Source organism: Candoia aspera, chromosome 3, assembly GCF_035149785.1.
Source record: "Candoia aspera isolate rCanAsp1 chromosome 3, rCanAsp1.hap2, whole genome shotgun sequence".
Classification (NCBI taxonomy): domain Eukaryota; kingdom Metazoa; phylum Chordata; class Lepidosauria; order Squamata; family Boidae; genus Candoia; species Candoia aspera.
This window is the reverse complement of record NC_086155.1, coordinates 208,627,895-208,654,618: the sequence shown is the minus strand read 5'-3', so window position 1 is coordinate 208,654,618 and position 26,724 is coordinate 208,627,895. Positions and strand designations below refer to the sequence as shown.

The following is a 26,724-nucleotide window of genomic DNA, read 5'->3' as shown; positions in this document are numbered from 1 at the left end:
GGGAGCCCGGACCAGCCGGCCGGCTGAAGCCCCTCTGCCGCAGGCGGCGGCCGGCCACCCGACGCCCGCCGGGGCGCCCGCGGCGCGGGAGGGCCGTCTCCGCCCCGGACACCGCCCGTCTCCGCTCCCGCCGCGCGCCGAACTCGCCCGCCCGCCCGCCTCCAGGAGAGGGGCGTGGCCCGGGCGGAGTCCGCGCGCGACTGGGCGGCCGCCAGCCAATGGCGAGCGGGCGCCGGCTTCCCGGTGGCCAATGAGGGCGCGGCGGAGCGAGCGGGAATTCGGCGCGCGGCGGGATGGGCGACCGGGAGCTGCGGCGTGAGTTGGGGCGGCGGGGGGGGGCGCGGACGACACCTTCCATCCCCCGCGGCCACCGCGATCTCTCCCCCGTCCTGCCCGCGGCTGACCGCGAGACCCTTCCTCCCCGGCCAGCGTGGCGCCCTGCTGTGAGCGCGGATGCTGGAAGCTGTGGTCCGTCGCCTCTGGCGGGCTCCGGGTTGGAGAGAGCTGGGGGCGGGCGGTGCAGAGCAGTGCACTCCTTTGGGCCGTGTTAAGGAGCCCCCGCGTCACCTCCGGTAGTTTCACGGGGTGCCCCAGAGGTCCTCCAGTCGGGCCCAGCAGGCGTTCGCACGGTGGAGCCCCTCCAGGATCCTGGGATCGCATTCGAGGGAGGCTTCAGCGAGAAAGGAGCCGCTGACTGCGCGGCCGCTGCCGGAGGGATCGAGGCCGGCGGGGAGGGGGGACGAGTGGGGAAGGGGCTGGACTAGGAGGGGGAGGCCCAGGCTCAGGCCGCGGGCGGGGGGTCTCCGGGCAGCCCCTCCTTTTCTGCCTTCCTCCCAGGGGGTCGGGTGGCAAACAGGTCTGGGCTGTGCTTGGGTGTAGGTGTGTCCCAGATTAAAACACTGTAGTAATTTCTACTGGTTTATCAGGAGGGCTAAGAAAACAGCCTGTAGAAGAAGAGGAAAAATAACTTGGGGGTGTTTCGCTCTTTCGCTGCTTCTGCATTTCTGAACCTTGAGTTCATCCTCTCTGACAACGACGTCTGATAGAGGGGGGGTTAAAAAATAAATATAGCTCTTTGAGGCTGAATCAGAACCACAGGGATGGGGTGTAGGGAGGCTTAGCAACTGCAGCTCCAGGCCTACCCTTTCTGTCCCGGATTCCTTTCCTCCCACATGCTGGAGGAGGGCAAAAACTAAAACAGTGGACAGTCAGAGGATGCCTGGAAGGCTGCTCTGTGTCTGTACCAGGGCCAGAAGAGGGCCTGGCTCAGGCTGAGCAACTAAGGCTTATTCCAGGGTACTTTGAGGTATTTAAAGCCCGAGTCTGACCTGGAAAGGAAAGGTTCAAATTCACTTATCACACTGGGCCTGGAAATGACCTAGTTTGGCATGCAGACAGGGCTATGTTACAGCCAAGAGCTGGTAAGCATTCTTGAAGAATAAGATTATCCCAGCACCTTTCGATCATCAGACTCAGGACCCCTTGATTGTTCTGACCTGTTGATGATGGGTAAAAGTAGATCCCTACTAGATCAGGCCAATAAAAGGGTGCTCCTAGGCATTCAGAGGATTAGTCTCTTAAATCCTGTATTGAGACTAAAATTGCTCTTTTTCATATCCTTCAGAAATCCAGAAGAGCAAGGAGAAGGCCCAGCGGAAGGGGGACCGGAAGGAAGAGGCTGCTCTCTGCAACCAGCTTGGAGAGATTTTAGCTCGTCATGGTGAGCATCAGACAGGGGACAAAGTCATCAGCTCAAGAATAAGCTGCTAAAAGTAGTTACTTCAAACAACTCCAGTGATACAGGTGGAAGTGTGGTGACAGAGAATCCAGCGTGCTGTAACTCTCTGAAGGTGTAAGGGCCAAAGGAGAGATTTAATCACGTTCTGATTTTTAGTGTTGCAGGAAATGCAGAGGCAGGATTGACCAGCTTCTGATTCTTGTTGCTACCTTTGCCTTCAGAAACATCATGGTCAGTGGAAGGAAGGCTTAAGTTCTGGATCTCCTTGGCTGTGCTGTTTTGCGCCTCCGCTCCCAGTTCATTTCATTAGTCCCCTGGGGTTGCCCTATCTCCAACTCCATCAGAACTCAGACTACCCCACGGAAAGCTTACCAGAGGAGTGAAATGAAGGCATGGCCGTTTTCCCCCACCACTGCTTCATCCTGGTAGATTGACAGGAGTTCCTTCCTCTGCCATCTGATGTTCACAGCTGCCCCTTCCACCCCTAGGGCGCTTCCAGGAGGCACTGGAGGAGCACAGGCTGGAGCTGCAGCTCCTGGAGAGGGTTGACGACGGCATCGGCTGTGCTGTTGCCCACCGGAAGATTGGGGAGTGCTTGGCTGAGCTGGAGAGCTATGAAGCTGCCCTGAAGGTAGGAAGGCCGAGAGATGGGAGTGAGGTAGTGCAGCAAACCCATACCAAGGGGAGGCGATCTCCAGAGGTTGCAGTTATGCTCCAAATGCATGAGAAGTCTCATCGCCTGTCGCTTGTCACAGAGCAGTTTTGGATGAAAGTCTCCCCCTTTAGGACTTCCCTTGTCTTCAGAGCTCCTCTGAAGGCAGGAGACAAGCTTTTTGGGCTGTGGATAGGTAAGGATTGACGTGCTCGGGTCAGCCAAATACACTGAAGACATGCATAAGCAAAAAAGAAAAGCAAAAAAAGCACAACTGGCTTGCCCCACCATTCATTCTCTCTCTCCATCCGTTTCTATCCTTGTGAAGTACCCCTCTTTCCATCAGGTTCATATACTACTTCATCTTTCGTCCTGTACTTTTTCTTTCCCGGGATCTCATCAACTCCACCCAACCACGACTTTCCCCATCTTTCCCTTCCCTCGGCCTTCATTTGTGATTCAGTCCTCATTCATTCTTTCTATATGACCTAACTACCTCGTGGTCTTCTTTCATACTGGTTACACGTTTTTGCATTCTGTCCACCTTCACTCTGCACCCATTCATTTTTTTTTTACCCCTTCTCTTTTTGTTTTACCAGACATACTCTGTTCCCACTGCATTCAATTTACCGTTACAGGTAGTCCTCGACTTATGACCACAATTGAGACTGAAACTTCTGTTGCTAAGCAAGCAGTTGTTAAGTGAGTTCCACCTGATTCTTGACCTTTTTTGCTGCAGCCATTAAGCGAATCCAGCTTCCCCATTGACCTTGCTTGTCGGAAGCCGGCTGGGAAGGTTGCAAATGGCGATCACATGGCCCTGGAATGTGACTACCATTTTAAGTGAGCCAGTTGCCAAGTGCCTGAATTTTGATCATGTGACACTTTTTTCAGCACCATTGTGACTTTGAACGGTCACTAAACAGTCGTAAGTCGAGGACTACCTGTATGTTTCTCCTGATATACCCATCTCTCATTTCTGTGTAACAGATTGGGCAGAAACAAACCTATACGCAGCCATTTTTGCTTCTTTCAGCAAACATTAGATCATCACAACAGGGCACATACTACCTGCTACCTTTCTACCAGCATTTTCCTCCATCCCTTTCCCATCTTCCATAAATGTTCTATCAGGGGACCCAAATGAATCTACTTGCCCTAGTTGGTTCTACTTATATGTGGCCTGTCATTGGTTACTCCATTTTCCTTGTCAGTCAGAACTGCCTTCATTGGACACCTTGATTTTCAGGTCCATAATTTTTATTGAATGCTATGGTTGCATCTGAAATTTACTGCAAATGTTGAGAGTTCTCATCCAACAAGATTTGTATTAAAAAAAAAAATTGAAGTCATAGACTATTGCAAAGCGCTCTACATGGGGCTACCCTTGAAGGGTATCTGGAAGCTTCAGCTGGTCCAGAATGTGGCCGCAAGAGCAGTAGTGAGTGCCCCAAGATCAGCACTCGAAACACCTTTGCTTTGCGAGCTGCACTGGGTGCCAGTTTGCTTCCTGGTCCAATTCAAGGTGTTGGTTATGACCTACATGGCATGGGGCCAGGCTACCTCAGGGACCGCCTCATCCCCATAACATTGACCCATTCCACCCGGTCATGCAGAGAGGGCATGCTGCGGATCCCGCACGATTGTCTCCAGATGGTCACACAGATATTGATCGCTATATGCCTATCTCGGCTAAAGCCAATCAAGTTTTTCTTATGATGGTTTTTAATCAAGGCTGTGCTACACGTCAGTTGTAAGGACAGAATTGGTCAGTTTGGGCACATTTTGTCTACTCTGCCACAAGGTTACTGTGAGTAAACTCACGCTTGCAGGCTATCAGCTCAGAGGATTCGTAAATAAGTCACTTGCTGAGATGGGCAGCTATAGAAATCAAACAAATAAATAAAATTTAATATTGACCCAAAAAGAGTGGTTTAGGCTTAAGCAACTCTTAATGGCTTAAAATTGTAGATCCTTATATTTATTTTATTATGCGTTATAGTGTTTTACAGTTTTATACTTTTATTTATGTTTTATTGTAAACCGACCAGAGTCCCTTTTGGGAGATGGGCGGTGATAAATTTGATTAATAAAAAATAAATATGTAGCATGCTTGTTTTGGAAAAATGAGTGGGCGGGGAGACATCTGAGGTTTTGGATTTGAGCTCCTTAATTGGCAGTGAAAAACACAAGAAAATTTCTCTGATAATAATTAGTTTGTTTTTATTTATGGATGTTAAAGGGCAAGTTTCTGGTTCTCACGGTGCAAAGGCTGTGTCTGCAAAAGGCTGTTGACGGCCATGATTAGTGCAGATACCCGTCCTCTGCTTCCTCTCCTCTCACACTCATTCTGGCCCAGGTGTTTGGGTTCTTCCAGGATGATCTAATAATGCAGGTGTGGGAATTCCAGGTTGTTCAGTGGAAAAAAATCACTGGGTGACTTTGGACCGGTCACTCTCAGCCCAACCTGCCTTTCCATGCTGATGTCATGAAAAAAAAATGGAGAAGAGAGTGCTACGAGCAATAATCCTGAATGTTTGTCAATTTTATTTTCTTAATCTAGCAAAAGCAAAAAATGTTGTGGACGCCTTTCTTTTATTTCTTAGTTTACATTATTCTCTGAGGGAGAGGGTAAAGCTGAGGAGGTGACCCTGTCCCCCTGCAAACTTGGTGGCATAGCAAATCTGATCTCCCCTACCATACTCAGAGCCTTTTCCCCATCTGCCTTCTGGCCAAGATACCATACAGATTTTGTCAACACCTGGACATTCTTCTCGCAGAACGTGGGCTTCCTGCTTGAACTTGGAGACCTGGGGAAACACACAGTGTTAGTTCTTTCCAGCTCAGGGAGATGCTGGCTGTGTTTGCTTAACTAGGTCAGTTAAAGACTCAAGTGGTTGCACGTGCACAATATGCAAAACTTGGTTTGTGTTAAGCCACCTTGGTTAGTTTTTTTGTGACTTGGTTTGCTGTGCAAGAGCAGCCTGTTTGGTTACTGTGCGTAATGGCCAGCCCAGCAAGTGGGAAGTTCAATAGGATGAACTTGGGCAGGGCTTTGTGTGAGTTCAGCCTCCCCTCCGTCTCTCTGGCCAGCACCAGCGCCGCCATCTGGAACTGGCCTGCTCTCTCTCCAGTCACGTGGAGCAGCAGAGGGCTTGGGCTACCATTGGCCGCACCTACATGTTCATGGCTGAGAGTGACCAACTGGGGGAGGCCCTGCAGGAGGCAGAGAGAGCCTTCATGAAGAGCCTGGCTGTTCTGGAGGATAAGCTGGAAGGTACCATGGGCCGAGGCAGGTGGGCGGTAGGGCAGTGCCCCGCGGGACTCCGCGTGTGTCTCACACCTGCTGAAGGTGGAGCAGAGTCTTTGGGGTTTAGATGTTCCTCTGAACCCCAAACACCTTGGTCAACAGCACACTGGCTTCTTCTTGCAGGGGAAGTGCCGCAGCGGGAGGTGAGTGAGATGAGGGCGCGGCTCTACCTGAACCTTGGGTTGATCTATGACAGCCTGAGGAACCCAGCCATGCGCACTTCCTACATCAAGAAGAGCATCTACATCTCAGAGTAAGGGAGCACTTGGGTTTTCTCTTGGGGGGCTGTGGCACGTCCCCCCCTCACTGCCCCACCTGGGGCTTAATCCGCAGTCTGCTGAAGCTGAGAAATGAGCCTTCAAAAAGCCCCTGCGGTTGGGAGAGACGTTTCAGTCTCTGCCCAGTGAGTCTGGATCACCATCCGCTGAGGACTTAGGGCAAGACCTTGCCCTCCACCTCGAGGGTGCGCAGCCAAGCCAAGCCCCCTGTGCTTATTTTTGCCACCTGCCAAATGCTTTCCTGAGTTCAACAGGTGCAACTAGGCCCAGCAGAAGGAGACTGTCTGCTGTACATGGAATTATTAAAAAGGGAACATGGTGGCATTTCTGATTAGCACCCCAAATGTAGTGGGATTCACAGGCTTGCAAGAGCTAACAAAGGACAACTACCCCAAGTTGCCTTTTCACACCCTTTGGAGCCCCTAAAGATTGGGCACTGATATTTAGGGGTCATAAAAGGATTTTTTAAAGCTCCTCTGGCTTGCCTTGAGTCAGGAAAGCTGACCCTGTTGGGTGGGGCCGCTGCTCTCCATTGATGGCCACGAGCAGCAGCTCCTTTAGCCCCAGCAAAAACATGAGGGAGCTGCCAGTTCAACGTCTTGACGTCTGTCTCTCCTGGTGGCCTGGTTTCTGAATCCTGGAGCACTGGAGATAAGCAGCGGCTCCTGGCCGGCAGTCTGCATGCGCCAAGGAGCACACTGACTCCAGGTGACCCTGTTGGGTGGGGCCGCTGCTCTCCATTGATGGCCACGAGCAGCAGCTCCTTTAGCCCCAGCAAAAACATGAGGGAGCTGCCAGTTCAACGTCTTGACGTCTGTCTCTCCTGGTGGCCTGGTTTCTGAATCCTGGAGCACTGGAGATAAGCAGCGGCTCCTGGCCGGCAGTCTGCATGCGCCAAGGAGCACACTGTGGCCAAGACTGAAGCCATGCATGTGATGGACTGATGCCAGCAGATCTTGGTTGGCGTTGAGCCGTCACCCTTCCTTCAGCCTGAGAGAATGCCTGAGCCTGGGGGGCATGTCCGTCTCCTTGGCCCATCGGGCAGGGCTTTGCCATGGTACCCACTGCCTCTTCCCCCTCCTAGGCAGGCCCACCTGTACGAAGACCTCTTCCGAGCCTACTTCAACTTGGGCAACATCCACCTGCGTGAGAAGGAGCATTCAAAGGCCATGCGCTGCCTGGAGCGCGCCCGGGAGTGCGCCTGCAAGATGAAGGAGAAGTACATGGAGAGTGAATGTTATGCCAGCCTTGCCCAGGTGAGTGAGAGAGGCCCTTTGGGGAGGGGGAAGAGGGTTCGCGCGCGCGCCCCCCTGTCTTCTAAGGTCCCCTCTTCTCGCTCTGCCCAAGCATGGCTAAACCGGAGAGGGAACCTTACGAAGGGTGTGGGAGGGAACCTGTTCCTGCCTCTTGCATTCACAGGCGTTCACTCGGGTCAGGGCAGGCTTCTCCCAGGCTAAAGTCACTCTTGTTTCTTCGGCCGATCCTTTGCAGCACGGCTCTGGGTGGCCCGCAGTTTCCTTTCCACAGCAAGCTGGTGAGGGAGCTTGGGCTAAGGCTGGGACCGGGCTCACCCTGGTCCTAGTCACCTCCCAGTTTTCCATTCCAAGCAGCAAGCCCCACAGGGGTGGCAGCCTCCTCCATTCTCATGGAAAATGCTAGGTTTGGGAAGCTCCCTTTGGAGAAGGGAACCGGCAGCTGCCTGTGCATGTGAGTCATTCTGCTGCTGGTCAGATCTGCAGGAGCCCAAACGAGGCTCAGGAAATCCAGGTGCCCAAACAAGAGCAACAAGCAAATCAAGTGCCGTTGTATCGTTTTATCAAATACTGCAAGCCATTGGTGTTAGGGAACCACAGCTTTGTGGGTTAGTGCTTTTCCCGCTCTGATTTGGGGGAGGGAAGGTTGGGAGGAAACTGGACTTCTGGGTAGCCACCCGGGATTGCCTCTCCTCTGTTCCGTTAATTAAAGGGATTGGTGTTTGGGGAATTCTGGGAGTTGAAGTCCACACATCTTAAAGTTCCCAAGGCTGAGAAACATTGCTTGAAAGGCTGGGATGGCGTGGCCAAGGCTTTTGGGGGTGAGAGCAGCCATAGCCCGTCTCCTGCCTGAGGAGGGAGTTGTGTTCCTGGCCTGCCCAGGTGGGGAGGAATGGGCTGTCTCCGACCCTCGCCCTTCTCGGTTGCCCACAGGTCCTGCTGGGCCTGGGGGACTTTGTGGCTGCCAGGCGATCCCTGAAGAAGGCCTACCGCCTGGGCTCCTGGCAGCCCCAGCAGCGGGACAGCATTGGCCGCAGCCTGCGCTACGGTGAGTGCTGGTGTGTGTGGGGCCCAGCCGCTGGCTCTGGGAGTGGCGCGCTCCACGCCTCACCACACTGGGTGACTCTCCCTGTCCGGCAGCCACGAAGGTGAGCCGCTTGCAGCAAGCCCTGGAGGAGGCGGAGGGGGCTGGCCACCCGCAGGAAGCCCTGGGCCTGTGCGAGAAGCTGGGAGACCTTTTCTGCAGGGCGGGGGAGTACCGGCAGGCTGTGGAGGCCTACGAAAAACAGGTGGGGCAAAGCTGGTGGGTGGGCGAGGGCTGTGGGAAGTCACGTGGAGGGGGAACGGAAGGGGGTCAGCTGGCCCCGGTCAGAGTGGCCCCTTCAGGGCTCGTGCGCAGCCAGCTGGCTTCCTGCCAGCCTGCAGATAGATCGGCTGGGCTCAGAGGTGGTCCTGAGCCACGACTGGTTGGGGAAGAAAATCACCGTTGATCCTGCAGCGTGGTTGCGGCTTGGCCTGCGAAGCCAGCTGTTGACTCTGCCTCCCTTGGTCCCCAGGCTGCCTGTCCTCCTCCCAGCGCCCCTCGTGGTCGGATCAAAGCCCTCGGCTCAGCCGCCACTGCTCCCTTGGAGTTGCCAGTGCGCTGGCCGGGCAGCCTCGGCCTCCAGTTGGGGCTGGGTGGTCAGTCCTCAATCTGGCGGCCAAAGCCAGCAATCAGGGCTGGAATATTTGTCGGCTGCCGCAGAACCGAAAGCGCCTTGGCTGCAGGGGCTGGACTGGAGCGAGACGGCCCCTCTAGAGACCAGAGGAGGGTGGGACTCCGGTCAACGCACGTCTCTGCCACGGTGAAAAGTAGCTGCTCTGTCGGGCAGAGCGATGGGAGCCGGGCCAATGTAGGACGCAGGTCCCTCTGTGGGAGGGGGCCTCGTATGGCAAAGCTGAGTGGGGTGCTCTTTCAGCTTACCCACGCCCAGGCCTTGGGGCGTCCAGAGCAGGAGCTGGCTGTGATCCACGTCTCTTTGGCGGCGACCTTTGGGGACCTCAAGGAACATGCCCGGGCAGTGCAGCATTACCAGGCAGAGCTGGCCCTGCGGCGTGGGAACCCCCTGGAGGTAGAAGCGGACAAGTGGCGGGGGGCTCCAGGGGTGGGGGGCAGGGCAGTCTCCCCCAGCAAATTCATGCTGCTGAACCGGCATCCTGGAGGGAGGAGGTGACCTAAAGGGCTGCTGAAGCCTGGTCTGCTGTGTCCACACCAGGAGGGGAAGACGTGGCTGAACATGGCCTTGACCAAAGATGAGGCTGGGGAGAACTACCAGGAGAGGGAGCCCTGTTTCCAAGCCGCTCTGCAGTGTGCCCGGAAGGCCAGCGACCCCAAACTGGAGGTGAGCAGGGGGGCGAGGCCACCTCGCGCTTTCGCAAAAGGAAGGCGCTGGCAAACGGGAAAGGACCGTCGCTTCCTCCAGGAGCAACTAGCTGTGGCCTGTTGGGGGGGTCTGTTGCTCTGCGGGCCTCCTAAAGGGTGGAGCGAAGGGGAGAAAGGTCACAAAGTAATTGTGGGAAGAGGCGGGGCAGACGTTGAGCGAGGTAAACAAGATGGTTGTGAGAGATTGTGAGGAGGCTGGGAAAGGAGATGGACAAAATCACGGAGCGTCCATCGATGGCTTATCTTATGAATGGCGACTTGGCCCCGGGTGGCCGGACACCTGTGAAGAAGCATTTTCATTCATTTCAAGAGAGCCCACCCTAATGAGCTCACTACAAAGGAGGCTGGAAATTCCTCTTGCAGGTTCCAAGCTACCTCCGAGGAGCATTAAAAACCCTTCCTGCAGCCTGTAGGCCTCGGAGGAGGAGGGCTGTGTTACTCTGTGGTGGATGTAGGATGGGCGTATACAGCTAGTCCTCGATTTACAACCACAATTGGGACTGGAACTTCCATCACTAGGCAAGGCAGTCATTAAGTGAGTTGCACCCAATTTTATGACCTTTTTGCCATGGTCATTAAGCGAATCTGGCTTCCCCCATTGGTTTTGCTTGTTGGAAGCCAGCTGAGCAGGTCGCAAACGGCGATCCCGCGATCCCAGGATGCTGCAACTACTGTAAATACATGCTGGTTGCCAAGCACCTACATTTGGATCACATGGCCGCAGGGACGCTGCGACAGTTGTAAGTGCGAGGACTGGACGTAAGTTTCTTTTTTCAGCGCCATCGTAACTGAATGGTCACTAAACAAATGGTTGTAAGTTGAGGACTACCTGAGTTGTAGCTCACAAAAGCTTCTGGCTTTGAATAAAATTTGTTCTTCGGAAAAGGGGATTTCTTCTGATTTCCTGTATAGTTCTTCTTCCCTTGACCTTGCCCAGCTGGGCGGGGATTAACAGTTGCGCCCTGACCTTCAGAATAAGCTGGATGATCACACTGGTAACTGTTTGTCAGCATCAGATCCTGCGGCACTTCCACGCCGCTCAGCAGAGGTGTGGTTGCCCGGCGGCGGCAGACACGTTAGCCAGGCTGCAGGCGCTGTGTGCCTCTCAGGGCTGGTGCGCAGATGGGGAGAGCAGTGAGGAAGAGGAGCTGCAGAACAGCGAGCCCTTGGAAGTGAGCGACCTGGAGCTCTCCAGCAGCGGTGAGCGTCTTGGGTGCCATGGGAGAAGATGGAGGTGGCAGCGGGTTCTTCTGGCCCTGCTGGCCCTGGACCAGCGTGGAGCCCAGTTTTTGGGTCTCACTGTTCCTTGTGGAGGGGAGGAGAGGGGAGAAGTTGATTGAAGGGTGCGCAGCAGTCTTGCAGACTTGTGGAAGTGCCACTCAGCACTTGCGAGTTCCTGCAGAAGATGGGAGGCAGGAATGATGGTGGCAGTGAGGTTGCCCCTTTAACCCAGGTTAGCCCAGGCATTTCCCGGGTAGTCAAAAGGCAGATCAGGGCCCAGCCCGTGCTGGGGAGGGGCTTCCACCTCTACAATGGTGGCCCTGCAGTCTGGGCGGGTTCTTGGGGTCAGTCCTTGGCTTATGTAGGTGCCCAGGTTTGAGGACGTCAGGAATAAGATTCCACGCCAAGGGCGTTGTGCCAACTGCACCTGTTCCTGGGAATGCCAGAGTGGGGAGCAATCAAACAGGCCTTGTTTACGTCCCAGCTGGGCGGCTGCAACCCTCTCTTGCTGTCGTGGCCTTGGAACGCTTTGTCTGAACACAGCGCCACGGCGATGGCCGAAGGCGCCAGCTGGCGGCAGGGCAAAGGAGGAGGAACGGCTTTATGCAACAGGGAGGTGCAGGCGTTCTGTGGAAGGGAGCGTTCAGGGGTTGCTCTAGGAGGGAGGGGAGAGCAGGCGGGAGAGGCTCCCACCCTGGGAGCACATCGAGCCCTCTGGTGGGCCACCCAACAGGTCTGGGAGGCTTTGCTGCCTGGGCTGAGGTGCTGAACCCCCCGGTGCCTCCCTGACCGCTGCCTGCTCCTCTTTCAGATGCAGAGGATGACCTGGAGGGCTACCGCAAAACGGTCCCTGGACGGCGCAGGATCACCAAGGTCAGCCTGGGAGTTTTTCCTGTGCGGAGCGGGACCCTTCTTTTGTCCCCTGCCTGTGGGGCGGGGCGGGGGGTGGCTTGATTTTTTTCCTCTGGAAGGGAGGAACAGAGCACCGGGCGCTTTCCCTTTTCTCAGTGGAACCAGCGGAACGACAAGGGCGAGACTTTGCTGCATCGCGCCTGCATTGAAGGGAACCTGCGCCAGGCCCAGTATTTTCTGGAGAAGGTCAGTCCTGGACCTCCTGACAAGATGGCCAGGGGAGTGGGGGGCCCTGGGCCTGAAGGCAGGTGGGGAGGGGGGCTGTTCCCATTCTGGTGCTGCCTGGCCTGGGGTTCGGGTTGAGGCCCACGTCTTCCGTCCCTGGCCGGAGAATCCTCCCTCCCCGTCCACCGGAGGTGGAGGGGCACATTGTGCTCTCTGATCTGCCAGCCCTGAAGGAACGCCCTGTCTTCCCCCGAAGCTCACACTTTACGCTTTACCAAAATAGTTATTCCAAGAACAAAAAATTAGAGTAAGGTTATGTTCAGGCGGCTGGTGGTAAAATTCCTGCTGAGGTCGCTTTCCCCACTTTCTGTTTTCCCAGTCATTTAGAACTGGGGCTCCCTTCTGGAAGGAGGAATGAAATAAGAGCTGTGGGAGTCCTTCCGATGGTAGGCTGGCAATAGTGCAGATTTGGGTTTGATTAAAAATGCTCCTCTTATAGCAACCGTCACAGCTACCTTCCACAGGTTAACTGGCTTAATCCTGAGCGTCCCAACAGCATCCATCCGAAGAACTTGAATGTGAGATGGCGGATCTCTTAATGGAAATAGGTGGTTTGTCCCTCAAACAGTCTCAGTGCCAGAGGACTGGAAGGCAGCCAGTGGGGCACCGGGTTTTTAAAAAGGGAGCCAGGCAAAATATAGGCGACTCAGTTGAATGGGCAAAGTGGTAGAAACATTATTCAAAGACAAAATAATTGATACTCAGAAGAACAGTCTTGGTGAAGGATTCTGCAAAGGCCAGTCCTGCCTCCCAAGCCCTTTAGCGGTTTTTGAGAGTGTCAACACACCTGTGAATGGGGGTGATTCTCTTGGCGTAATATACCTGGATTTTCAAAAAACCCTGTTACGTCCCTCATCAGAGGCTGTTGAATAAACTCAGCCCTCATGGGAAAAGGGGGCTTGGTCTTTTATGGGTTGCTAACTGGTTAAAAAAAACAAAAACAGAAAGCAAAGTGCAGGGATAAATGGCCCCTTTTCTCAATGGAGGAAAGTAAGGAACAGTCCCTCAAGGATGTAAGTGTGAAGTTACACATTTGCACTTCCCATGTATGCTGACGTGGTCTGAATGGCCTGTAGCTCACCGGAAAGACTTTGGAGTCATAGTGGGGAGCTCAGTGAAGGATTTCGACTCTGGGTAGCAGCTGTGAAAAAGGTACGTGTCCTTCCAGGAATCACTCGGAAGTAGATGGAACATTTAACACCCTTGTGCAACTGTCGGGTGCATCCCCATCAAGAGTGCGTGGCACTGTCCTGGTTGCTGCATTTGAAAGGGATCTAATAGAGCCGGATGAAGTGCAGAAGAGGGCCATTAAAACAATCAGAGGGTTGGAATGTCTTCCCCAAACCTTGAGCATCTGGAACTCTTTTGCTTGGCAAAAAAAGGACTGGGGGTGGGAGGGAGCATGACTGAGGTGCAGAAGCCATGCATGGAAAGAGAAAGTGGACAGGCACTTTTTCCCTCCTAGCTCTGGGACTGGGGGTCATTCAGTGAACCTGATTGGAAGGAGGTTTAGGAGAGACAAAAAGAAGCAATTCTTCCTAGAATGTGTAACTGATCAGTGGTACTCATTGCCACATGATGTGACAGCCACTAGCTTAGAGGGTTTTAAATGGGGATTGGATAAGTTCATAAAGGATGGGTCAGTCAAGGGTAAACTGGCAGGGGCCCCTCTCCTCCTCTGTTTCAGCTCAGTTGGGAAGATGGGACTGGGGAGGGAAACCTGGAAAACCTTTGGCCTCTTCCACACTTACTTTCCTCCCTCTGTGCCAGGAGCACCCTCTAAACTCTCGGGATTATTGTGGATGGACCCCACTCCATGAGGCTTGCAACCACGGGCATCTGGGTAAGTGCTGGGCTGACTGCTGGGGTGCTGGTTCTGGCCAGAAGCTTGGAGGCTCAGGGCAGGGCCCTCTCTTAATGTGGCTTGGAGGGCAATGTTGGACGCAACCCTTGGCTTCCTCCAGAGATTGTGCGCTTGCTCCTGGACCATGGTGCCGCCGTCGATGACCCTGGGGGGCCTGGCTGTGAGGGCATCACCCCGCTGCACGACGCCCTCAATTGCGGCCACTTTGATGTGGCTGAGCTCCTGATCCAGAGAGGCGCATCGGTGCTGCTGCGCAGTGCCACGGTGAGGAGGCCCTGGAGCTGCTCTTGGCCCCCAAGTGGGTGGGGTGTAGCAGCAGGCGAGCATGGCCCGCCGGCAGCTGGTGTGGCTTTCTTTGAGAAGCTGGTTGGCCAGGGATTTTCAGGAGACGGTGACCCCTCCCCACCAGGGCCTGCAGGCTGCTCTGCTCAGCACGGCCCACCTGCCCTCTGCTGTGCTGCTCTCTCTGCCCTGCCGCTGTTCCTCGGAGCCCCACCAGCATCAAAAGCCTCTTGGAGAGTGAGGGGTGGGGACCTCCTCCTGCTCCCTTGGGGGTGTCATTCTTTGGGCAGGCTGATCCCTCCAGAAGCCACTTTATATCTGGGGCTCCAGGGAGAGGGGAGGACGGTTCAGACAGGCCTTTGCAGGATGCAGGGGGAAGTGGCTTCTGGACAGGTCTCGTACTGACGGTCTGTGCGTTTTCTGCCGCCTTAGGGCCTGAGCCCCTTGGGCACCCTCCAAGCCTGGGTGCAGCTCTATGGGAAAGATCTGGACCAGGAAACACGGGAGCGCTGCAAAGCCATGGAGAGCTTGCTCCAGAAGACCATGGCGGACCAAGGTGAGAGTCAGCAGAGGAGGATGCTTCAAGTGGGTGGGGTTGCTTGGGGCCAGGAGGCAGCCATGGTCTGTTGGTTGGGGGTGGGGCGTGGTCCAGGAGTGCCCCTGGAAGGCTTGCTGCAGTTCCTCGCAGTAGAACAAGAGGAGAGGTAGTCTGCAGTGTAGTTGCTGTGAGTTCAGATGCTCCACCTGGTGAAGGGCACCACCCACACAAGCACAGGAACTCCCACGGCCGCTGGTTCTTTGTGTAACCTTCCGATCTGCGGAATGGGGCTGATGAGGGTAGCGGCCTGTGGGGAGCACTTTTAAGCTGCAGAGCCCAGCTTGGGCTGGAGAAGCCTTCAGCTCACGTTTGTCTTCACAACTCAGGAGCAGGGCAGCATGAGCATGAAGAGAGCATGGCTTCTAGTTGTCCCTACCTTGCTCCCCCCAAATGATGGGGCCCCCCTGAAAGAGGAGCTGCTGGGGAGCAGCAGTGGAAGGAGGCTGTTGCTGCCCTTTCCCATCCCGGAGCTTCCCAGCTGCATCTGCCTGGCAGCTGGGGGGCCCAGAAGGCCAGACTGGGGACCCTTTGGCCCAATCCAACTCAGGGCTTTTCTGCTTTTGTGGGCCTCTTGCAGCCCCCCGATCGCAGCCCCCCCGAGGAGAGCCAGCCAGCCAGCTCTTCGATGCAGAGCTCCCAGAGTGCCAAGCCCCCTGCCCTCCGTGCCTAGCTCTGAAGGCCCCCAGCCCCAAGCACAGCCATTGGGAAGCGGAAGAGGACTGCATGGCTCCGCTGCGGTCGGTCAAGAAGAGGCAGCGGCTGCTTGGCCAGGCCCCGGGGGGGGAGGCAGGACCGCCTGCCCCTGCAGAATATCAGGCTGCTATGCTTGGGGTGGGCAGTGCCCACGTCCCCCTCCCTCTGAGCCCAGAACGGAGCAAGGGGCCCCCCAGGCCAGCCCTGATCCCGTTGCAGGAGTACGTGGGGGACGACTGGCTGGAGGATGACCTGGGGCTGGGTGCGGGCTCTCGCAAAAGAAGCCGCCAGAGCCCAGCAGAAGCCTGGGGGTCTGCGTCGGAGCAAAGCATGGTGCCCGGGAGTGAAGGGGAGGCTCCCTGCCAGCCCCCAGCGGCCACCAGGAAGAGGAGGAGACGCATCCGGCAGAACCGCCTCACCCAGATCGTGGACCGGACCCTGCTGGGGAGGAGCCGAGGGGCTGGCATGGTACAAAGACTGGAGCCCGCAGCCGAGGCCCGCAGCCTTCTGGAAACAGCTGGCAGCAGTCCGACTGGGGGAGGAGAGATCCCGCAAGCGGGTGCAATGCAGGTGAGTTTTCAGGGCTGAGCCACATGTCCCGAGCTGGGCAGGACCCCAAGCAGGCTCCTCAACCTCGCCTCTCCTCTCTCTCTGCAGCTGCTGTCGCCTCCTGTCCGGGTGCGCGTCCGGGTGCAGGACAGTGTCTTCCTGATTCCCGTGCCACAAAGGTGAGAGCGGCCTGGCCGGCCCCGCGGCTCGAAGCTTCCCCTCGTGTTGTGCAGCTCTCCCAGCTGGGTCAGTCTGAAGGCCACCCAGTCCGCCCCATCTTCCCGCTGGCCTCCTGCCAGCACCTGGAACCCGTAAAGCCTGTGGCTCCCTCTTATCTGTCCCGGCACTGAGGGCTGCTCAGCAAGGGCGTCTGCAGGGGTTGGTCAAAAAAGCCTGTGTGACAACCATAAAACCAGGCAGAGCTTCAAGCTCACCCTTGCGGCCGCTGCCTGGGCTTTTTTGACCCCCCCCCCGCAGACGCTGCTTTGTACCTGAACCCGCAAGTCAAAGAGAAGGCATCTTCAAAGGTGGATGTGATAGCAGGTGTACTGATGTGCTTTTTAAAAAAAGGAATGATGCTAAAGTACCGTAAGAAGGACAAGCATGGCAAACTCATTCCCAGGACTTTTTAGCTCCTTGACCATTTTTCCCCAAATTTTTCCTGGTTGTCCCAAAGAGAGAAGCCAGAATGGGGGCAGCTTTTTTCCATTCTTATTCTCTGAGTATGGACTGGCTACATCTTGCAGCAAATATTGATAGGGTAGAAGGCCTCTCTTGAAACTCCAGGTTATATACAGGTAGTCCTTGCTTAACAACATTAGTTTAGTGACGGTTTGGACTTACGACTTTGCTAAAAACCAACTTACAGCCGGTCCTCACACTTATGACCGTTCCAGAGTCCCCAAGGTCACATGATCATGATTTGGGAGCTAGGCAATTGGTTCACAGTTATGAACATTGCAGCATCCTGTGGTCGCGTGATCGCCATTTTCAACCTTCCCGACCAGCTTCTGGCAAGCAAAACCAGTGGGGAACCATGTGATCTGCTTAACAACCATGTGGTTCACTTAACAACCTCAATGATTTGCTTAACAGCCACTGCAAAAAAGGTTGTAAAATTGGGTCAGATTTGTTTAATGACCACTTCACTTAGCAACTGAAATTTCGGTCCCAATTGTGGTAGTTAAGCGAGGAGTGCCTGTATAGTCGTCTCCCCCATCAGTCATCCTATAGTCCTCATTCTTTCCTGGTTTCATAAATAGGACCTTTTCCCCCACCTTGATGTCGGGGGGGGGCATGCTAGTTGAGAATTATGGGAAGTGTAGTCCAGCACCCTTGGCAGGGAATGAGCTTGGTGGGCTGCCTTGCAACTAGATTTTCTTCCTTTGAACCTCAGTCTGGATTCTTTTGCTAAGAACTGCTTGGAATTCTGCTTCAGTCAAATCTTTTCTATTCAACATCGTTCCTTTTAGCATCATAAATGCAATTATTAGCCCCTCTTGCCCTGAACTTGTTGCAGTAAACCTCTGTTTTGCTCTGCTGTTGGTAGCTATGCAGCACAGTCCAGTTTGGTGATCTGGCTCAGAATATGCAGCTTTCAGGAACATTATTTTCACAAGGAGAGCCTGAGACTTTAGTTTTACAGGTAGTCCTCATTTATGACCAATCCTCGCATTTATGACCTTCGCAGGTCAGTAAAGCAAAGGAAAGCTGAAGTAAAATTGTAACAGTTGCGGTTTCCCTTAGCAACCTCTTCACTTAACGACCAAGTTGCCAGTCTCCATTGTGGCCTCTATACGAGGACGACCTGTATTTTGCATTTATGAGTCTTGAATGAGGCGAGCTATCTGAGATTCCCCTGGGAGGGAGGGTCACAGGGTCCCCCCGCCCTTTCTCTTTGCATTGCTGAATATCTGGGGCAGGGGCTGGGAAGCCGTTATGCTGACCCCGGAGGAGAAGCGGGTGGGGCGGCTTCCTCCAAGAGTGGGGAGGGGAGGGTGGAGCGCCTGTGGCTGCCAGCACCCTCCTTTCCCTCGCAGCGACGGCGAGACCCGGCCAGTCTCGTGGCTGGCAGAGCAGGCCTCCCAGCGCTACTACCAGACCTGCGGGCTCCTCCCTCGCCTGACCCTGAAGAAGGAGGGGGCCCTCCTGGCTCCTCAGGACAGCATCGTGGATGTCTTGCAAAGCAACGAGGAGGTAAGCGGCTGCCAGGGGAGGTGTGAGGGTGGACAGGGTTGCTCCCAGGGACCTCAGGGCCGTGGGGTGGCCGGGCTCCTATTTGGGAAGGGAGGAAGCCCCATCTGAGTGGGCCAGAAATGAGGCCTTTCCCTTGTCAGCATCTCTGGATCTGCGCTGGGCAGTCTCTCCTATGCCCCCCGCACTCCTGTCTTGTAGGGAGGGGCAGCAGCTCAGGTCGGGAGCCGAGAAGGTGCTTTGGGGCAGGTGCCAGTGCTCGCTCGCTTGCAACTGCCGGGAGCTTTGAGAGCACAGCCACACCAAAGCACTTGGTTAGCACCTCCTCAGCTCAAACCTGGGTTTTCCGGGGGCCACGCTGTGGCCATGCATGTCCAGGAGAAGATGCGGCTTCTTTTTAAGATGGCGCCAGCAAGTGTGGCCTGCGTGCCCATCCCTGTCCCAAGACACTTTTTTCTCCCGCACACCCCCGGGGCGCTGGGATAGCCTGTCCCTGTGGCCTGGATTATGGGTTTCTGATCAAGGGTTCTCCCTCCCTCCCTCCTGAAACGGTTGGGTGCTTCAGCTAGAAGCTTTCCAGAGCCCCAAGGAATCCTAGAGCAAGGCCCCGGGGGATGGGGGCACAGTTCCCGTGCTCTGCCCAGATCTGGGGTTTCCCTGGTGCTGCTTTTCCTCCACCCCTTTCTTCCCTTGGCGACTGGAATTGTTGGGGCAGCCTTCCAAGCCTGCGGTGCTTCCAGGACATTGAACTTTCGTTCCCAGTGCAGACGGGTAGCTTGGAGAGAGGCACTGTGGCTGCGAGGCACAAATTTAGGGAAGGAAGGTTGAAAGTGCTTTTTGCTTGCTCCCAACAGAATCTGCTGGCAGAAGGATGGGAACAGCGGGAGGGCCTTGGGACAAGCTGTGGGATGCGGTGGCATCAAAGACCCTTGGGGGAGGGGGGAGGGGGAGGGGGGTCTGAGGGGAATCCAGCTCCTGGGGGGGGGGTTCCTTTATCTTCCAGGCCAGCTGACCCTCCTGCTCTCACTGTCTCAGGTATTGGCCGAAGTGCAGTCCTGGGACCTGCCGCCCCTTGTGGAGAGGTACCACAAGGCCTGCGAGAACCTGGCTCTGGGTAAGCATCCAGTCTGCTGCTGAACGGCACACTCTCATGATCAAACCTGCCATGTCCAACCAGCATATCCCGAGGTAATGCAGCTGCTGCTGCAGCTGCTGCCTTTGACTGGTATTTGCGGGCACCACCGGCTTTTCTCCCCTTCAGCTGAGCTTACAAGGCCAAGGGAGGAAAAATGACTTCCGGCCTCTGCTACCTGAGAAGTGCAACAGCATCCTTAGCCCGGATTTGGGAGTTGGTCTTAAGAGGTCTCGATCTCTTGAGGCATGTTAGCAGATTGCAACCACCAAGACACAGATGGGTACCAAAAGCGTTTGTTTAAAACAGCATTTAAAGGTTATTCGGGACACACAACAGCAAAGGGGAAAAAGGATGAACGTTGGGCTTAAAGAAATGGGTTCAGTGCAGAAGCCTGAACAAAGGAATGAGGGAATAGCCATTCAGAGGGAAGAGCTGCTGTCTAGGAAAGAAATCAAGCAAGCCTTGAGCACATACAGAATAAAATCAGAGGTTAGCTCCTCACCTAGAAATATGGCTTGTCTTGTGCTCATTCTGGAATATTTCATCCCGCAGCTTGGAGGGGGGCTGGGGTTCTTTCCGTCCCCACAGGCAGCTGCTGCTCCCCCTCCCGGGAAATCCCAACGACAAAAGCATCAGCAACCCCCTCCCTTGCTATTCAGCCACAAGGAAGGGGGAGTTGTGTTTGTCGGGGGTTAAGCCACATGGTCCTCATAGGGTTACCATAATGGAGGTGGAGGAGATCAGCCTGCAGATAAGTTGGGAGCATGCTGTGATGGGATGGATCTCTCCAGCGCTTGTGGCTTTAGAGATGCCTGTTGCAAGAGCTATTGCCAAGCCTGCCCCAGCCTGGCTGGAGGTGCACTTCTGGCCCACTGTTCAGTGAAGCTCCTCCATGACCAGGCAGTGGGCCAGTTTGCAAATCGCAATAAGCCGTGGTTTAATGAAAAAACATAACTATGCCATGGTGTACACACGTGGTAGAAGCCCACTTTACTTTTCCACATCTTTTCTTTCCTGCAAGCTGCTATCCTGGCCTGGGTCCTTTTTTTCACCCTCTAACCTGCAGGAGAGCACCCGTTACTTGTGAAGCTGTTGGAACGCCAGGAACCGGGTTTCTCCTTCAGCGTCTGTGGCATAGCTTTGCGTCACCAGCACCTGAGCCCTCTCCTGTGGGCACTCAAGCTGCAAACTTCCATCCGCCAGCTGTGTCTCTCAGGAACTGGCCTGGGTGATGACTCTGCCGAAGAGCTTCAGGCCACCCTGAGGACCCTCCCTGGGCTGAAGCTGCTCGATCTCTCGGCCAACCAGCTGGGCCCCGACGGTGTGCATAAGTTGGCTGCCGGCCTTCCTGGCTCATTTGCCTTCCAGGTAGAAGTTTATGCCCTGCCTTGGGTGCTGTGCGGGAATAAAAGTAGAGTACAGGTAGTCCTTGACTTACGACCACAACTGGGACTGGAATTTCCACAGTAAGTCATTGCGGTCATAACTCAAGTCACTACGTAATCTTATGACCGTATTTATGGTGGTTGTTAAACAAATCATGGGTCGTTAAGTGAATCCAGCTTCCCCAACAGCTTCACAAGTAACGGGTGCTCTCCTGCAGGTCAGAGGGTGAAAAAAAGGACCCAGGCCAGGATAGCAGCTTGCAGGAAAGAAAAGTGAATCCAGAAAATGGCAAAAAAGTTACAAAATGCCACTATGTGACCACGGGACGCTGCAACCAGTCATAAATGCAAGGCGATTGCCAAGTGCCCAAAATGCGATCATGTGACCGCGGGGTGGTGGTGCAATGTTTTGCGATACTCAGAAGTGCTTTGCGTGCCATAAAGCACCCATTCCAAAGCCTCTGTATCTTTGGGCTGTTCTTAAAAATTCCATTCATAAATACTTAGCTGGCATATTTCTTTTTGGGGTAGTCATTGTGATGCTAAGGACAGAAGGGGAGTAAGAAATAGGAAGCCAGGGCAATCGAAGTTAAGAGACGAGGACAGTAATTAGCTGAAACTGTTTTGTGCCAGCCCCCTTCCCTCCACCTGTCTGTCTCTTTCTCCCCTGTAGCCCCCTCCTTTCCACTGCACCCACCCACCACTTCATGCGTTGCCTTTCCAGGAGCTCACCGCTATGCGGCCACAACTTCCTTGCTCTTCCTGCCTCTCAGCTCCTCCATGTATTCCTTCTGCAATTTGATCTGCATTCAACCCTCACTGCACGTTCTACTTTCAAACAAGATCCTCAGTTTTGTATTCAACCCGGCCTTCATTTTTCATTCTTTCTCTTTTTGCTTGGCCACACGGACTTCTTAAGCCCCCGGCCAGACTACATTCAACCTGCCTTTTAAGTTTCAGCATGCATTCCTCCCACGCACTGCCTACTGTCTTTCTCCACACTGGCACGTTTCCAAATTTCCCAGCTCTGCCATATGCCACGGTCATCACCGGATGAGCCTCAGTTATTGACTCCACGGCCCATCATGGCTTTGGTCCACTGAGGCTTTCACATAAAGCTTTTTACTAAGGCAGAGAAGGGGTACACTAGGTCACCATCCTTAGCCTTAGTCACACCATATCATGCTCAGCCTTTCCTGCTAATGGTAAGGACAGTAGCAGCCAGTTTGGGCACTTCTGGGCCAAGATGCCACAAGTGCAACCAAAGGCCAGCTTTACCCCAAGCAGTCTCATGCCCTTCTGTGCAAGCCAGGACCTGTAATCTGCCCTGCAGTCCAGTAACTCAGAGATACTTGGCAGTTTCCTGATGCCCTCAGGATGATCATTGTTTTAACGGTCCATCATAACTGGAGAGGCAGTTTGCAGCCTCAGGTGGGTAGGTTGAGGGAGATCATTTAAGGTACTTTTTGGGGCATCAGATTATCTTTACTGGCCCTCAAACTCCTGGCACGTGTGTGGCTGTCCCTTCATTGCCTCCTCCCCGTTTCACTGCTCCAGAACTTGGAAGAGCTGGATCTCAGCTTGAACCCGTTGGGTGACAGCAGCTCCCCATCTCTGGCCTCGCTGGTTCAGGCCTGCCCTGTCTTGAGCACACTTCGATTGCAAGCCTGCGGCCTTGGGTCCACCTTCCTGGAGCCCCACTGCCTCCTGCTGGCCAGCGCCTTGAAAGGTAAGACGAAGAGAGTGGATGTGGCGTTCCGGTGGAGTTCTGGATGCCGAAAGATAAGGAGTGATGGGGAGGTCTTCAGAAGCAAGGGGGTTTTGCAGGAGGAGAGCCCACGCTCACCAAAATAGAGAAGCTCCAAGACTGTAGTGATGGCAGGAGCCCTTCTTTCTAGAGACAGGATCTGACACAGCTGACCCGGAATATCTTCCTTAGGCTTGTATCGCGCATCAGGAGTTTTACTACCTACTCCAGTTTTTCCCCACAACAGCCTCCCTGAGAGGTAGCTTTAGCTGAGAGTGTGATGGAAGCAGTGTGACCCAGTGATGGTCCATGGTTGAGGGTGGACTTGGCCTGCATGTCGTGGTTCTACTTCAACAGCTTATCCACTCCACCACACTGGAGTAATGAATAATAAAGGAGCATACATGATATATTGCTCTTTCAGTCTCTAGTTGGTTCACAGTCAGATGCCATCCCAATATGCATTATAGGTGGTCCTCGATTTACGACCATTTGTTTAGTGACCATTCAAAGTTACAACGGCACTGAAAAAAGTGACTTATAGCCAGTCCTTGCATTTATGACCATTGCAGGATCCCCACGGTCATGTGATCAAAATTTGGGCGCTTGGCAACCAGTATGTATTTATGGCAGTTGCAGCTTCCTGGGGTCATGTGATTGCCATTTGCGACCTTCCCAGCTGGCTCCTGACAAGCAAAATCAATGAGGAATGTGTGATTCATTTAATGACCACAGCAAAAAAGGTCGTAAAATCGGGTGCGACTCACTTAACACCCACATTACTTAGCGATGGAAGTTCTGGTCCCAATTGTGGTCGTAAGTCGAGGACTACCTGTATGCCAAAGTAGTGTATAAACCAAAGGGGAAGTCAAGGCAGGAAAGCAACAATCCAGTGTGTGCCAGCTTCCAATGCTGGTGTCCTGTAAATGTTAAGTCTGGTGGGTTTTTTTTAATAATTTTTATTAAAGAAGTTTTTAAAAACATGAAAACAATGTAGAAAAAAAGAAAGAAAGAAAGAAAAAGGAAAAATGTTGAAAACAAAGGAAAGCGAAGAGAAAGACAAAAAAATACTCAAAGCAGCAGCCTCCAATCTTCTTTACAGCAGCTACAGACATACTTGAGGCTGTTTCCTCCTTCTAAATTACATAACATGATTCCCTTCTCCCCATATTCAACCCTTATTAATCAGTAAATCCAGAAATCACCAGTTCATTTTTTCCCATTTTCAGCAAAAAGTCCATAAAGGGTTTCCAGTCTTACAAAAGTAGTAGTTGCTCCCTCCCTAACCAAACAAGTCAATTTAGCCACTTCTGCAAGTTCTGCCACCCTCACGACCCATTCCTCGTTTGTAAAAGTTAACTCTGCTGTTGATGCTGGTGCCAGACTCCTTCGGCTGTGGGGATCCGAGGCCGTTTGGGGTCCTGCGGGTGAGCTGAGGAGGAGGAAGCGCGCAGAGCTCTGTCCCAGGCGAGAGCAGCACTCCCTACCTCCACTTGCTGAACCTTCTGCCTGGCTGCCTGGGGTCGGCCTCCTCTGACGGCCTCCTCCGTGTTCCTTAATCCAGCTGGGGGGCAACTGAAGCCCCCGTCACCCTCTTGGCTAAAGCTTTGCTCAGTCCTCTGGTACTGCGTGGACCTGAGACTTGCTCCGTGCAGACAGCATTGGCAGAGTGCAGTTGGTGACCCAAATGCGTCATTTTTCTGTGTCCTCACATCACAAATGGTTGAGAATTGGAAACTAACCAAATGACTACAATAAACACAAAGGGTTAAGCCCCACAGAAAGTAACCAAACTTAGATGTTGTGTGAATGGAGCTCCTGGATCAACGATTGAGTTAGTAAAGCATGTTGTGTGACTGCTGCTCCGCCCGGTGTGCCTTCTCTGTTGAGCCACCCTCCCCCAGCTTGTCCCCAGGTTCGGAACCCTTTTAGCGCCTGCGCAGTAGAACAGGCCCAGGGGACAGGCCCCGATGAGCCCCTCCAGATGCTAAAAGGTCCAGCAATGGGGTGGACACTCTCTTTCTGTGGCCCTCCGTGGACTGGCCTTTGGCACTCTGCTGACCTCCCTTGTTCTCCCAGTTGTGGCTGATGCTCTCGCCCCTCAAACACCTGGTGATGGTCCATCTCCCTTTTGCTTCCCCGCAGGAGCTGTGCACCTCAAGCGACTGACTCTGTCCCACAATGCGCTGGGCTCGCGTGGCCTCGGGGTGCTGCTGAAAAGCCTGCCCTGCGAATCGCTCACCCACCTCGAGATCGGCTCGGTGGAGCCCAGGGCAGGGGACCAGCTGCGGCTGAGGGAGGCGGTGGCCGGGTATCTGGCGCAGGTCTGTGCTCTCTGGTTGCCAGGGGGCTGGGCTGTGGAATTCTGGGATGGGGAGAACACACGACCCCGTCTCAATTCTGAATCTCCATCCTTCTCTGGACAGGAAGGCTGCCTTCTTACCCACCTGGGATTCTCTGGGAATCACCTTGACGATGGGGACGTTTCGGAGCTAGCTAGGTAGGATGGCTGCTGTTGCTCGGTTTGGGGTGGCGGTGCAGAAAAGGGAGCTCTCTAGAAATGAGGCTGTGGCATCCTTGGCTTCGAAATCTCTGATGGTCGCAGGGGCATCTTCCTCCGGGCAGGAGCCAGGCTCTGAGGCAACATGCGTGCCCCGTCTGTTCTGCTGCGCCTTTAGTTGTTCTCGCTACAATCCAACGGGAGGCGGTTCCCCCGGCTGTTGTGCTCCTGAAAACGAGGGGGAGGCTCCTCCCAACAGCTGGACCAAAAGCAAGGGAGTCCTGCTTGCCTTGTCTGCGAGGGGGGCAGGAGGAGGGGGGGCCTCCTTCCAAGTAGAGCGATGCCGCCGGTTGGTGGGACCGGAGTTGTGGGTTCAGGGAGCCTGGCCAAGTGCTCTGCGGACCCCTCCCTTTTCAGGGCCAGAGCCCGGGAGCATTTCAGCTGCAGGCTCCAAGCCCTTTGGCTGCGGGTTATCAGCTGCCTTTAAAGGCAGGCACATCCGCCGCTTTGTTTGCTCTCCCTGCAGGGCCCTCCCGGCTTGCCTGTCCTTGGACTCGCTGGACTTGTCCACAAACCCTGCGATCGGCGTGGCTGGTCTCCAGATGCTGTTACTCGCCCTGGAGAAGAGGAAGCGGGGCCTCCGGTTCCTTAGCCTGGCTGGTGAGCCTGTCCGGGTTTTCTGCCCCGTTCCCCTGACTGTCGAAGGCTGCAGCTGGGAACCCAGCCTGTCATCTGAACCAGAGCGTCCTGCCGTGCTACCCGGCGGTTGGTGTGTGTTTAGCATGTTGGGCGACTCCGGCCTGTGGACCTGATCTGTCATCCCCAGAAAACTAAGGGAGCAGTGCGGTCTGCACCTCTCTCATAGCCCACGTCCTTTCCTTGCCCAAATGCACGTCAGTCCCTTCTAGGAGTGATGCTCAGGAAAGCAGCTTTCCCCCAGACCGGTTTTCCTCTGTTGCCAGTTGGCTTCCGGAGTTACTTCACAAGGCCCGGTTTCTCTCTTAATGGAGGGAGGACGGTGTTGAAGGACACTGGGTAGTATTTGTATAAACAGCTGCTTAGCAGAGAGAACGATGCCTGGGCTCAAGATGGGAAGTTCCCAGGCGATGCCGAGTCACAACCAACAGGCTCCCTCCCTCCCATCTTTCCTAGGCTGTTCTGTCCGTGGACCGCTGGAGAACGTCACGTGGACCAAGCTGTCCTCCCTGATACGGCAGCTGCAACTCTGCAGTCGGCAGCTCAGCAGAAGCGATCAGCGGGAGGTTGCTGAACTCTGGCACGGCCCAGCCAAAACCTCCCTTCATTCTGTCACACGTCACCACAAACTTTTCTGCCAGAGCCTGTAGCACAGGCACCCTGAAGATGGAGGCTGGCTAATCAAGGACCAAGGAGTTGGGGACACAGCTGCACACCGTTTCCCCCCCACAGGACCAGTACTGATGACTCTCAGTTGAAAGTAAGGAATAGCACAACAAACTCGAGAGCGCCAGTGAATTGAAGACAAGCCATTATAGCTGCGGGTGAATGTAGCTCTGGCTTGTGTAGCTGAGGACTCTGTGCCTGCAGAGTGGATTTGGTTGGGAGTAAAAGCACCCCATGTTCTCCATGGGCAAAGCTGCTGTTTTTAACTAATAATTCTTCTAATTCTGTCCTCTTGCTTTGAACTGTCCTGTATTTATTAAACGCCAGTGCTTCTCTTCCACTGGCTGTAAGCAGAGCCGGGAAGGGCTGCAGGCCTTCCCCTTTTAAGCTTTGGGTGAAAACTTA

At 54.5% G+C, this 26,724-nt stretch overlaps 1 protein-coding gene across 1 annotated transcript; it reads left to right on the top strand.

Annotated features, from left to right (window-relative positions):
• The first annotated feature begins 285 nt into the window (after positions 1 to 285).
• On the top strand, positions 286 to 26,723 carry TONSL (tonsoku like, DNA repair protein). Its single transcript, XM_063299769.1, has 26 exons — positions 286 to 315; positions 1,625 to 1,720; positions 2,227 to 2,369; positions 5,484 to 5,667; positions 5,824 to 5,953; positions 7,063 to 7,234; positions 8,165 to 8,279; positions 8,372 to 8,520; positions 9,190 to 9,342; positions 9,487 to 9,612; positions 10,664 to 10,853; positions 11,686 to 11,747; positions 11,883 to 11,972; positions 13,782 to 13,854; positions 13,976 to 14,139; positions 14,590 to 14,713; positions 15,333 to 16,018; positions 16,106 to 16,176; positions 18,037 to 18,193; positions 19,226 to 19,304; positions 20,392 to 20,693; positions 22,268 to 22,439; positions 24,603 to 24,781; positions 24,884 to 24,957; positions 25,484 to 25,617; positions 26,110 to 26,723. The coding sequence occupies exons 1-26, from the start codon at positions 294 to 296 to the stop codon at positions 26,301 to 26,303; spliced, it is 4,041 nt and encodes a 1,346-aa protein (XP_063155839.1). The 5' UTR covers positions 286 to 293; the 3' UTR covers positions 26,304 to 26,723.
• The last annotated feature ends 1 nt before the right edge of the window (position 26,724 follows it).